The sequence below is a fragment of the Rhinolophus sinicus genome, chromosome 15, assembly GCF_057876585.1.
Source record: "Rhinolophus sinicus isolate RSI-liver-muscle chromosome 15, RSI-T2T, whole genome shotgun sequence".
In the NCBI taxonomy this organism is placed as follows: domain Eukaryota; kingdom Metazoa; phylum Chordata; class Mammalia; order Chiroptera; family Rhinolophidae; genus Rhinolophus; species Rhinolophus sinicus.
The window spans coordinates 51,986,240-51,997,813 of NC_142515.1; the positions used below are offsets into that span (position 1 = coordinate 51,986,240).

General features: G+C 48.1%; 1 protein-coding gene across 2 annotated transcripts in view; it reads right to left on the minus strand.

Annotated features, from left to right (window-relative positions):
- Positions 1–11,278, minus strand: part of DUSP29 (dual specificity phosphatase 29) — a 32,192-nt gene extending 20,914 nt beyond the window's left edge. The window contains exons 1-2 of one of the 2 annotated variants that reach the window (XM_019745841.3): positions 10,052–11,278; positions 178–408 (exon numbers count right to left, since the gene is read on the minus strand). In XM_019745841.3, coding sequence (XP_019601400.2) covers positions 178–374 — 197 coding nt within the window. In that variant the 5' untranslated portion in view covers positions 375–408; positions 10,052–11,278. Of the gene's footprint in view, positions 1–177; positions 417–10,051 lie in introns of those variants that run through there. The other variant, XM_088792071.1, reaches the window with a different exon arrangement.
- Between the last annotated feature and the right edge of the window lie 296 nt (positions 11,279–11,574).

The following is an 11,574-nucleotide window of genomic DNA, read 5'->3' on the forward strand; positions in this document are numbered from 1 at the left end:
ATCTTGCTTAAGCCCCCTTTCTGAGTTTTCTGTAATATGAATATAAACCAAGCCCTAACTAACAGAGTTCTCACAGAACAATTAACCTAAAAAGCAAAATCTCATGATGAGGAGGTGGCGAGGGGTGTGAGCTGGCAGAGGCTGGCTGCCTTCCCCGGGCTAAGCCGGGGCACTTACTCGTCCCCGATGTAGAGGTTGGGCCAGACCTCGTTGACGTGAGTGTACTGGGGACTGCCCTTCCAGAAGAGACGCTCCAGCTCAAAGGCTCCCGGGGTCCAGTAGTGCTCCGCCTCCTCCTCCAACGCCTTCGGCAGCAGCCTCTTGGCAGATGGGTAGGCATTCTTGAGGCTTGTCTTGGGCTCCCCGGATGTCATTTCGGAGCCAAGAGATTTTCTTTCCTTTCTGCAGCTGGTCATGAGAGAAGGTCAGGATGGGGGTTAGCAGGGGACAGAGGTAGGGAATGGGCTTTTGGAAAGGAGGTGGGAAGAAGCTGATCTCAAGATTTGTCAGACATTTCCCAGGCCTGCTGTGCTCCTGCTTCCTCTTCCCAGGCCACAGAGATAAACAAGGAAGGCCATGATGGCAGTTAAACCACATGTGTCCCCAACATTCCAGTCTCTTCAGAGCAAGAGTGCTGGGGACCCTCTGACCCAAGTGGCGGCGGGTTTGCAGCAGACCCGTGACAAAATTCTTTCAGACAACCAGGCCCTTGCATCCTTTCTTTTAGATTTTACCTCCTCTTTGGTGCTGACTTTTTCCTTTATTTGACTGGAAACTACTGGCTTGTGCCATTTTGAACCCGAATAGGAAGGCCCAGATGGTCCCTGACATTCCAGGCTGCATTACTCATCAGCAGCAGGGAGCCGGCGCCTGCGAGAAGGGCACACCTGTCAATCTAGAGCCTGTCTAGTCTGGGCAGCCACGCACACTCTCGGGGCTTCAGGAGCCTGGGGGTGGAAGGAAACTTGGCTGCGTGAGTGTCCGTCAACTTGTTAGGACAGTTGAAGTCAATGTTCGCAGCTTTCACACTAGGAGGCTGGCAGGTGTGCTAACTCATCAGGGGGTCAGAAGAGATGTTCCTAACTGGAGAGCTATGGGCGCAGATGGCAATGTGTAGTTATAGGGCTTGTCAGGCTTTGCAAGTGGAATGCAGGAGGAGAGTTCCCAAGGTCCCCAAGGAAACAAATTCACGGTGGGACTGGACAGCATTTGTTCCCTGAGCCGAGTGACTGATGCGTCTACACTCAGACAGCCTGGAAAGGGAAGTTATACTCTGAGACTGAAGGGACAGAGAAAAGGGTGGAGTGCCTGAGAAATGGGGAGGTGTGTGACAGGGAGGGGATGTTATTGAACAGATATTTATCTAGCACTTATTTTGTGCCAGGTACTGTTCCAGTGCTTTACAATCTTCTTAACAACCTGAGAGGTAGGCACTATTATTATCTCCATTTTCAGATGAGGAAAATCGTAAATTGAGAATGTTTGTAACACATGGTTTTAGTCTTCTGGAAAAAGAAAACTGCTGAGAAGGCAGGGGTAGGGGCAGGAGATGCAGTGTGAGGAGGGGCAGGCCAGGGCTAAAAAAGGGTTGGGAGCTTCAAAGACCACTAGGATCGTGTCAGAAGGACTCAGAACATAACTCAAAGAGTCTTCTGCTTGTCAAAAATTTGAACATGAAAAATAAAAATAACTGCAGTGTTTTAAACTGAAATGTTTGAAACACATCAAACATTTAAATCATAATGATATGTAAAACAATGATTCACTGTTGGAAGATGCTAGTGAACCGGTTCATTATTTTGAAGACAGATGAGTAAAGGGAAAGAATCTAGCATTAATCGCTCCTTTCTGATACAAACTCTTCTATTGGGTAGACAAGAGAAATTTTCTCTTTTATAAAGTATTCCAGATAATAAAAATGGAAGGAAGTACCATTTTGCAACATCTGATGAGCTAATGGGTGTTGGCATTGACCGCTGACTGCTAGTAACCTAAGAAGACCCCATCAGACATTATGGGCCTTCCGATGCAAGAATACACCACCATCACGAAAGTAGTCTCGCCAAAGGAAAAACTAAATCTTTGATCAGAATCCTCAGAGTCTGGATCTAACATCCAATTTGCAGGAGATTCAGAGGACAGTTAAATTATACCACAGGGCCTTGTCTTACAGAAATACAAATGAAATAATCACAGATGAAATGATATAACGTCTGAGGTTTGCTTCAAAAATAATATAGTTGGAAAAATATAATAATATATTGTGTGTGGGGGGTGGGTGGAAAGAACAGGTGGAGATGTGATGAGGCAGGATTGGCCATGGAAGTTGGTGGTTGGAGTTGGATGATGGTTGCAAGGTAGTTACTGTTTCTCTTTGCATGTGTTTGAAATTTCCCATAAAAAGAAAATTTAAAAAGGAAAGGAAAGAGTTGAAACCACTGCTCTGGGACATTTGATTTACCCAAGATCACGGGAGATGAATTAAAGGATCAGTAGCTAGCAGTGTGTGTCTTTGGGGATTGTGGGAAGCCAGGATCTGTGACTTTCTGGGCAAAATTCTGAGTTGGGAGGGTGGGGGCAGTGGGCAGCAGAGGGGACCCTACTTTGGAGTCTGTCAAAGTGTGATCTACAGACTACCTCCCTCAGAATCATCTGGCACTTGCTAAAAATACAGCTTCCTGGGTTGCACCCTGGACTTGGGGTAAGGGCTTAGGACTGTGTTTGAACAAGCTTCCGAGTGAGTCTGATGCTCACCGAAGTTTGATAATAATTGCCCAAGAGTGTGGCTAAATAGTCAAAGAGCTGCTGCCTCAAGAGAAGGGTAGTCAGGGTGCTCAGTACGCTTCCCACCTTCTCATTGAGCGGACGCCAGGTGTCCAGCCCAGCATAAAGGTGCAGGACTGGGAGCAGTGAGGGCGTGGATGATCTGACTCGGCTCCTTGAAGATGGCTTCTTAGTGGCGATTATCTCTGTAGCCTCAGAGTCTGATGAGGAGGTGCTCAGAAAGGATTTGTTAAATGAGGGACTAGCTTGATGGATGAATGAACGTGATGACTGAATGAGTGACTGAGGGAGTGGATGCATAAGGGACTGTGAGGCATGTCTAGGCCACTGAGGCCTGCCTGCTGGCGTTTACAGCCACCAAGGAGAGAGTCATGTCAAGGGTTGGCAAACAACTCCTGTGGTGGGAACCAGTATAGACACCTCAGTCTCCCACGAGTGTGGTGATGGCCCTCCTTGCCTTAAGCCCACGGGTGACTTAATTTTGAGAGGTCTGGAGCTCAGCCCATCCATGGCACCAACTCTTCTTATTTCAAAGTGAGGAGAAGCTGGGCACCATATACGTGAATTTGGATGTGCAGGCTGTTTTGAAGCCCACTTGCCACTCAAGGAGTCTTCAGAAGAGGTGATTTCAGGGAGATACCTGAAGTAAACTGCATTCTGAAAGCCCTGCTTCTCCTTTGATCACTGAAGCTGACCTCATCCTTGCTGAGGCTGTTTCTCCTTTATTATGCAGTGGAAGGAGCCATCCCCATCCCCATCTCCGTGCTGAAAGCCTCGGCTGGATTTCCAGACAGAAGAGGAAGTGGTGCGGTCTACCCAGAACGGCTTGGCATGCAGAGGAGCTCTGGGATCTATTATCCTCCAACGTGCAGATTTGATGGGGGAAGAGAACAAAGCGCAGAGCCGGCCAGAAACCACAGACCTGTAATCTTTCCAAATCCTGAAGGCGGCTTGTGTGCATCCCTCTCTGCAAGGCTCCCAAATCTCTGACTCTCAGAGAGGCCAGGAGCGTCTATTTCCCAGATCACAGCCAAAATGGAAGGGGAAGACAAATCTGTTCTGTTTGGTTTCCATAGATTCGACCCAGAGATTAACTGCCAAGGTCTCAATGACACACACAATATCAATCACAGGCTAAATGTCATAATGAGAGCTGGGCAGGTTGTCAAGAGAGGCCTCCAGGTTCCTGTTACGGCTTCATATTTAAAGGTTTGGTCCCAGGAAGCCAAATGCCAACTTGAAAGCTACTTGGCCTATGTGTAGCATCAGCCTGTCTCTTCCTCAAAGGATAGCAGCCTCAGGCTCCTTCCCGGAGGGGTTGCGCAGAGGAGGAAAATGGGTTGGGTGTTAAAGAATAAACAAACAGGAACCTAATTGTTGAATGCCGGCAGGAGCCATCGGGAGTGAGGGGGATTGTGGCAGACGATTGAAAGCAAACGGCCCCTTTGACTGAGGACAGCAGCTTGCCATCCCATGTGAGGATGCAAGGCCAGATTCTCTGATATCCTTGTGAGAAGTCAGAAAGCCAGACTTTCGTGTGAAACGTGCTGGTTTTTAAGTGTAGGCAGCTATAGCAGATGCTGTCCTTGCCATGTCTCATTCCACGGCTCAGGTCACTGCATATAAATGGACAATGCCCTTATGCATACGGCTTCTTTTCTCAGGCCCCTGTATTTCCCTGCTGGAGGGTATTTTCTTGGATTTGCACTGGCCAGACGTAAAGGAGGGGGTGTTAACTCCTGAAGTCATTGGCAAATGAGGGGCAGGAGCTGGTGGACAAATACCCCGGTTTCTTCCACCCTGAGTGTGACCATTTCGGAGTCTCCTGGAGGCTGGCCGTGTGCTGCAGCCCTGGCTGCCCAAGTGGCAACCTGCTCACTCCCACATCCTCCCCTGGCACTCTTCCCACTTGTCCACTCCACACAGTGCTTCCTGGAGCACCTCACAAATAAACAACTTGCACCCAAACCTTGGTCCCAAGGTCTGCCTTTGAAGGGACCTAAACTAACACACTGCTATTTTAAAAACATTTAAATATACTGTGACAACAGAGAATGCAGAGGCCAAGTGGTACTTGACCACGAAGGCCTGGAGGGCTGTTTCCCTCTGTGAAGCAGTGGTCTTTCCTTTGAGCAGCTATTTCCAGGAAAAATCAACACAGGGACCCTGCCTTAATCCTGATTCCATTTCAGAATTTTCGACGGCACAGCTTGCATTTGGTTAAAGGTTTTCCTTACCCAGTGAGAAAAAGCTTTGATCTGAATTCAAAACTATAATTTTGACACCATGATTTGACTCCACGTTAAAAAAAAAATACATAAAAAACATAGTTTTTTTTTTAACTAGGAAAAAACCCATCAAAATCTCAATACTGTGGGCAAGTGTCAGGACTCAGAGAGATTTTTTTTTTCCTTCTATTTTCTATTTTAGGATTCTTTTGATAAATATATTTTATAATGAATAACCATGTCTTTATTTTTTAACTGTGCTCGCCAAACAGAACAGTCTGGGCAGGAAACTGCTTGTGACTTCTGGTTTGTGACTTTAAGTTTGTATTACTTGCCCCTGAGACCTGGCACTTCCCCGGGGCTGCTCCACCTCTCTGTCCCTCTCTCCCTACATTCACTGCCCCCTCGCCCTTCTCTGCTCTCACAGCCCCAGCCATCACTGAGGACTCACAGGTCTATACGTCTCATCCTCCCTGAGCCTCACTTTCCTCTCTGATCAAATGGAGCTGTAACAAGAGAGATAAAGATGTTTTCTAGAACAGCCAGCCAGAAACCCAATCTGAACTGTTTTGCTTCCTAAGGTGGAGGCTGGGAGAAACGGAATCAAGAGAAGCATCATTCATTTCAGTGGAACAATTAAATCTCTAAGTGGACCCCTCGAGCCTGCCGAGACAGTCCAGAAAGCTATGCCCAGGAATGCGAGCCACTGAACAAGCCTCCTGCTTAGTAAAAACTATCATTTGAGGATCCTTTTGATGAGAAAAAGGTAAGTCCTGAAGCATGACTCAGAAAGTGCTGAAATGAAACAGAGAGCTAAATTGTTCTGTCCACGAAAACAAAGGGGGTTCTGAGCCTCCTAGAACGTCCCCAGAGAGGGTGTAAGGGTCCCTGCTGCTGGGTGGGAGGGCTTGGGGCCAAAGACAGCCAGGTGAGGAGCACCCAGGGGACACAGCCACAGGGCTAAGAACGGGGGTTCCCGATGCCCAGTTTTGCAGTGCCCCACCATATGGCAGGTCTCTCTGTTGCCCTAAACCTTGGGTGAAACTGTTAGACATGACAGACAGTCGTGTTTGTGGTGCCTTTGAGAAATCAAAGGGAAAGAGGCTTGTGCCAATGGAGAGAGGAAACCAGAAGTTTATGAAGCAGCATGCACAGCATGGTTCTGTTCTTACACAAAAATACATTCCACCAAAATAGTAACACTGACGATGTACTTATTTTAGGATGATGAAATTATATGTGATTTTTCTTCTAACTTTTAAGGAACCATCTTTTCTAAAATTTCTGTGGTAAACAGGTATTATGTGAGTATATGGAGAAGGAAAAAAAACCTGTGAAAGATTGATTTTAGAATTGTTCTGGGTGTAGTAGATGCTTTCCCTAAACGTGTAGGCGGAGGCACAAGAAGGTGGCCGTCAGGACAAGGCCTGACCAGGTGGTCCTTGCAGCTTGCGTGGCACTGAGTGCCCTCCCAATGAGTGTGAGCTCGCTGAAGGCCAAGGTGTGTCCTTGAGGCCGTTTAGCGGCAACAGTCAGACATAGGTCATTCTAGTCCCTCAGTGCTCCCCAGGAAACCAGAGGAGAATCAAACATTGTGGGTCCTGACGCTTATACAAAAGCTTTAAGAGAAAGAAAACTAAATAGGTACAGGGCCTTGGAAGAGGCCAGTGCAAGCTCTACTCACACATCCCTCTGTGAAGAGCTAGATGTGGGCTGGGTCAGAGAGGTTTCTGCCCTCTAGAAGTCTTTGCTCTAGTAGAGTAGTTTATAATCTAATTTTTAAAAAATTTCCTCTCCCTTTGAAGGTATTTTGTATCTGTGCATAGGTGGACATTGCGTATTTACATTCTTAATGTATTGGGATCATGAGGGAAAGTTAGTCTGTGTTTAAATGCATGTACACCACATTTCTTCCATGACACCACCCAAGGTGGACTTGGAATGTGCCTTGAAGAAGGGGGAAACTGAATATGTTATTGTGGTTGGGTAAAGTACTCTGTTAGAATAGTAATACCTTCTGCTGGGGTATGGATGTGGAGGCACAGAATTTGGCCGCAGTGTACATATATAAATATACATATTTTTAATTTACTACAAGTCAGGGCTTGTCTTTATGCCTCTTAAATCTACAAAAATGATCCCAACCAGGAAATAAAAGTTGTGGATTTTTTAAAAATTAAAACTTGGATATGAAAACCCAGGAATTTTTTGTTGCCTATAATTTAATTCCTAATATATCGGACATAATCCAAGTTTAACAGATTTTTTTTTCTCATGGATTCTGGCAAGTACATTAACAGGAGGCAATTATGTGAATTAATATAAACTTCTTTTATTAAAAAAACAAAAGCCTTCATTTAAAGAGGTAATTTAATATTCCTTCTACGATGGTGTTGATGCCATTAACTTGTTTGATTAACTCTTCAAATGGTTTCAAAGTGCTTCGGGGTGGTAATTTATGAACTCCTAATTGATTTCCCCAATCTTGGTTTGGCAGAGTTGGGCCTCCCGGAAATCATGAGGAGGCTGGAGGCCCACACTCAGCTTCCTTCTCCGACAAGGGGGCCAGCCGTGATGGATTTCACCTCCGTGGCCCAGGCCCCGGTGGGGGAGAGGAGGTTCTGGCACAGGAGCCAAGAGGCTATGACGTCTGACCAGGCCAGTTGTGGTTCTGACCCCTGAGCAGCTGGGCCTTTGCTTCCTCTGAAGATGTGTGGGAACACTGCAGGCAGTTTCACAGCTCATGAATTCAGGAATAGATGGCCTTTTAGTTCATGTCTTTCAAGAACCATTTCCCGCTGTGCATCACCTCAGAACATGAGGCTTCTTTGTTCAGGGAAAGGTGAAGGAGGGTAGACTGCGGCGGTGTAGCCCTCACCATGGGCCCTCCACCCCTCCATGTCCAATGCAGGCCACTATTCCTCCCTCGGCCTGTCTCTTGATGCTGTGCAGAGGAGGCTCTGGGCCTTGGGAAAGCTGGGGGCCAAGCGCCCACCTCTTAAAGCTGCCACAAAAGCTCACTAAGAAATCATGGCCCTGACAAGACACAGGTTGGTTACTTTTACCGTGGTTACTTTTACCCAGTGATTATCTACTTTCAAAAGGTTGGTTGCTTTTACCCAGTGATTATCTACTTTCAAAACCTCCTAGACGGGGAATAGCTGCCCCCACTTTACAGATGAAAAAAATGAGGGTCAGATAGGTTAGTAACACAACACCAAGCTAGTAAGTGGTGAGCCTGGGACTCAACCCAGGCAGCCAACCCGTGTCAATAATAGGTCACTCTATTCTTGGTCACAAAGTATATGCTCCTGAGGGCAGGCCTGGGCCTTTCAGTTTTATATGCCTCCCTCCCCGGTATGAAGTCATGGAGGGAGGCATACGTTCTAGCCTTGGAGTCTCATGTACATGGGCCTCAGCTTCCTCTGTAAATGCGGATAATGGCCACCTCCATGGTTGTTGGATTAAATGAGATAGTTAAGTTCTTGGCACATCGACATGGGCTCAGAGAATGTTTCATGAAGGAGAGAGGGGGAATGGTGGGTGGGGGATTTTCAACTGTGTTGGGAGCTACGTTCTGAGCCTAGAGGAGGCAAGAGGGGGTTGAGCGCTTTGGCCGGAGCTGAGGGTCTCTGAAGTGGCAAATGGGATGGGGTGTAAATAAGCCTCAGTCAACATTCTCCTGTGGGTGATGGGCTCAATTGCTCCTGTGTGAAGGATAAGCAAGGCTATGGGAGGAGGACAAAGGCCTTCCACCAGCCTGTTAATATATGCTGGTGGTGCCAGGCTGCCATAAGACTTGTCCTCCTATGTACTGTGGAAGTGGTGAGCCCAGAACCATCAACGGTCACTGCAAGTGAGAATACAAACGCCATCTGCTCTGGAGTCAGGCTGAACAGGACAGACGGAGCTATGACCTCTGGCACCAGGACCTGGAGCCAACGTTTCTAGGCTCCTAAAGGGGCTTCTGGGCCCACTGACATCCCCCATCATCATTCTCCCGCATCCCACTCCCATCCCCATGCCCAATGCTCTTGTCTTGTATGGGACTCGGCTCAGCAGCCCTTCCAGTGTTGTTTATAAATGTCGTTTGGAGGAACCAAATCAGTTTGTCATGAGGAGAACAAGAAGGGGGCACAAGGCAAAGTCAGGACAATAGAACAAGCTCCGAGCACCTGGGCCCTTCAGGTGCTGGGGCCATAAGTGAGGACGCCACTCCACATGCTCCTCATGTCCCCTCCCTTCGTACTCAGAGTTTTCCCTTTGGAATATTTTCAGCTTTCCTGAACATGAAGAGCCTCCCACTCCCAAAAGCTCTTGGGTGTGGCCCCCTGAGGTGCCACTGGGGCACCAGCACAATGGCACCTGGATCTAATGGGGAGCCCGGGTCTGAGAGGCAGGACACCTTCCCACCTTCCTACCGACATGCGTTGCTGTCTTGGTCCAGTGGCTCTGTCCATCCATGACCCGGTCTCCCCATATTTACCAGGGCTCCATCCCCACCCCATCCTCCCATCTGGTCCCAACCAGAACTGGGAAAAGCTTCAAAAACAGTCCATCCAAATGATGCTTAGTGTCACCCAGGACACGGGAAGGACTCTCGTGGGTGGGGTTGGAGAACTTATTTGTGATTTGTGTCGCTCTACACAGGACGTGAGTCACTCCGGTGTCTCTGTCCCCCGGTCCCATTGAGATTTGCTTCCCTTCCACTGGCTAAATAGACAAATGTAGACCTTGCTGGGATGTGATACAATGACCCAGTGCCTCAGAAAGGCCTGCTGAGCTTGAACCTGCCCTGTTACTTGGGGAAAAGTAACTGAACTGGAAGGTCAGATTTGGAGGGAGGGAAGTGGAGAAAATTCCACCAAGTCTCTAGAGAAAGACGGGCAACAAGAAACCTTTCACACTAAAAGGATGTCAGCTGTTCTCTGTCTCTCCAGAAACAGGGTGGAAAGGGGCTTCTAATCCCTACACCCAGGCCCCCAAAGGACCTTTGGCTGGACCCAAGAGGTGCCAGCCTCACCATCCCAGGGCCTTACCTGTGTGTGCCGGGGCCTGGCTGAGTCAGGAGTCAGGAGGTACTGGTCCACAGGGTATGTGGCGCCTCACACCCGGCCACTCAGACTGGCATCTGAGAGCCTATTTTTAGGGTCAGATCTGCTGACGCTGACCTTGTGTGCCGCCCAGTCTGAGATGAGACCCATGGCATCTGCTTGCAAAAGGATTTGCCAATGTGACCTGAAACCCTTGACTTTGGGAGTCCTGTACCTAGAGCCCACACACTTGTTCCTGGCCCAGCCACAGAGGCAGGACATGTGGCCGCCGAGGGGGGAGGGTGACAGGCAGGGGGATTCCCCAGCTTTGTTTTCTTAGGATGGACGAGGCCAGGTGTCTGCGGGGCCCTGCCCTGGGCTCTGTCCTGGAACAGTTGGAACAGGAGAGGTTTGTGCGCTGGCGCAGAGCCTGTGGGAGGGTCGGGGGCACCCAGCCTGGAGAACTCTCCATTCCAGTCTTGTCTGGGAGTTGGTGGAGCCATCTCTGGGGGGCGGATGGACTGGATGCCACATCATGCAGGGCCATCAATGAAATGCCCCCAAAGAGACTGTGAGCTTGGTTCGCATGCAATGTCACTTCCTGTGAGACCTCTGGCCAGTGTCCAACCTTTCTGGACTTCAGTGAGGAAAATAATCATAATGCCATCCTCTTATGTTGTTATGAAGGTTAAATGACATACAGTATGACATACAGTAGTGCCTGGCACATGCTAAACACTTTTTAAAATGCTGATGGTATTAGGATGCCAAAAATATTCCCAGTTCAGTGTCATTCCCAGATCGCTCTTCTTGGCAGTTCCTTCTCTCAACCTCCCGCCTGTTTGGCTCCAGATTTTTTTGCTCCAGGAATCCCCCCTCCAACCTACCTACGCCCTACTATTGTGGCCCTCCTTTTTAATGTTGAGTGACATAGTCCTGTCCAGGGTTCTCTAATTTTCTAGTAAAATTTTTCCAGGGCTTCCTACAGTTCCTTATAATTAATGATGTGGTTTTCCACCCTTACCCATGCTCGTCTCCCCCTTTGGGGTGTACTGTAATGTGTGAAGGATTGGGGGGAGTGGGGAGAAGGTCACCAATCACCCTACATCCTCCACTTAACAAGGTCTTCTTGCGTTGGGTCATCATTTTGTCCTCTGCAACTTTGTATTCAGCAAACCAAAGATCTTCCTCACTATTTGCTTGTTTAGCTCCTGCCAGTTTTATTTAGCGTGGTTATTTCTACTAGTATTTTTCATTGTGAAACTGACCAAAGACTTAGCTTTTATTGATTTCTTGGTGCAAAGAATATTCACAAGACAGAGACTCAGGAGCTGAGTGTACAAGGAATTCACAATCTCAGGGTCCACATGTCCCTGCTGTCAAGTGCTGGAGTCAGAGCAGCAGGGTCAAAAAGTCATCTGTAATTACTCCAAGAACTAAAGAAGGCAGAGCTGCTGGAACTGACAGAGACTTAAGAAAGGTTTCTGTCTAGCTGGGAGCCCAGCCCCAACCCCAGCCCAACTCAGGGC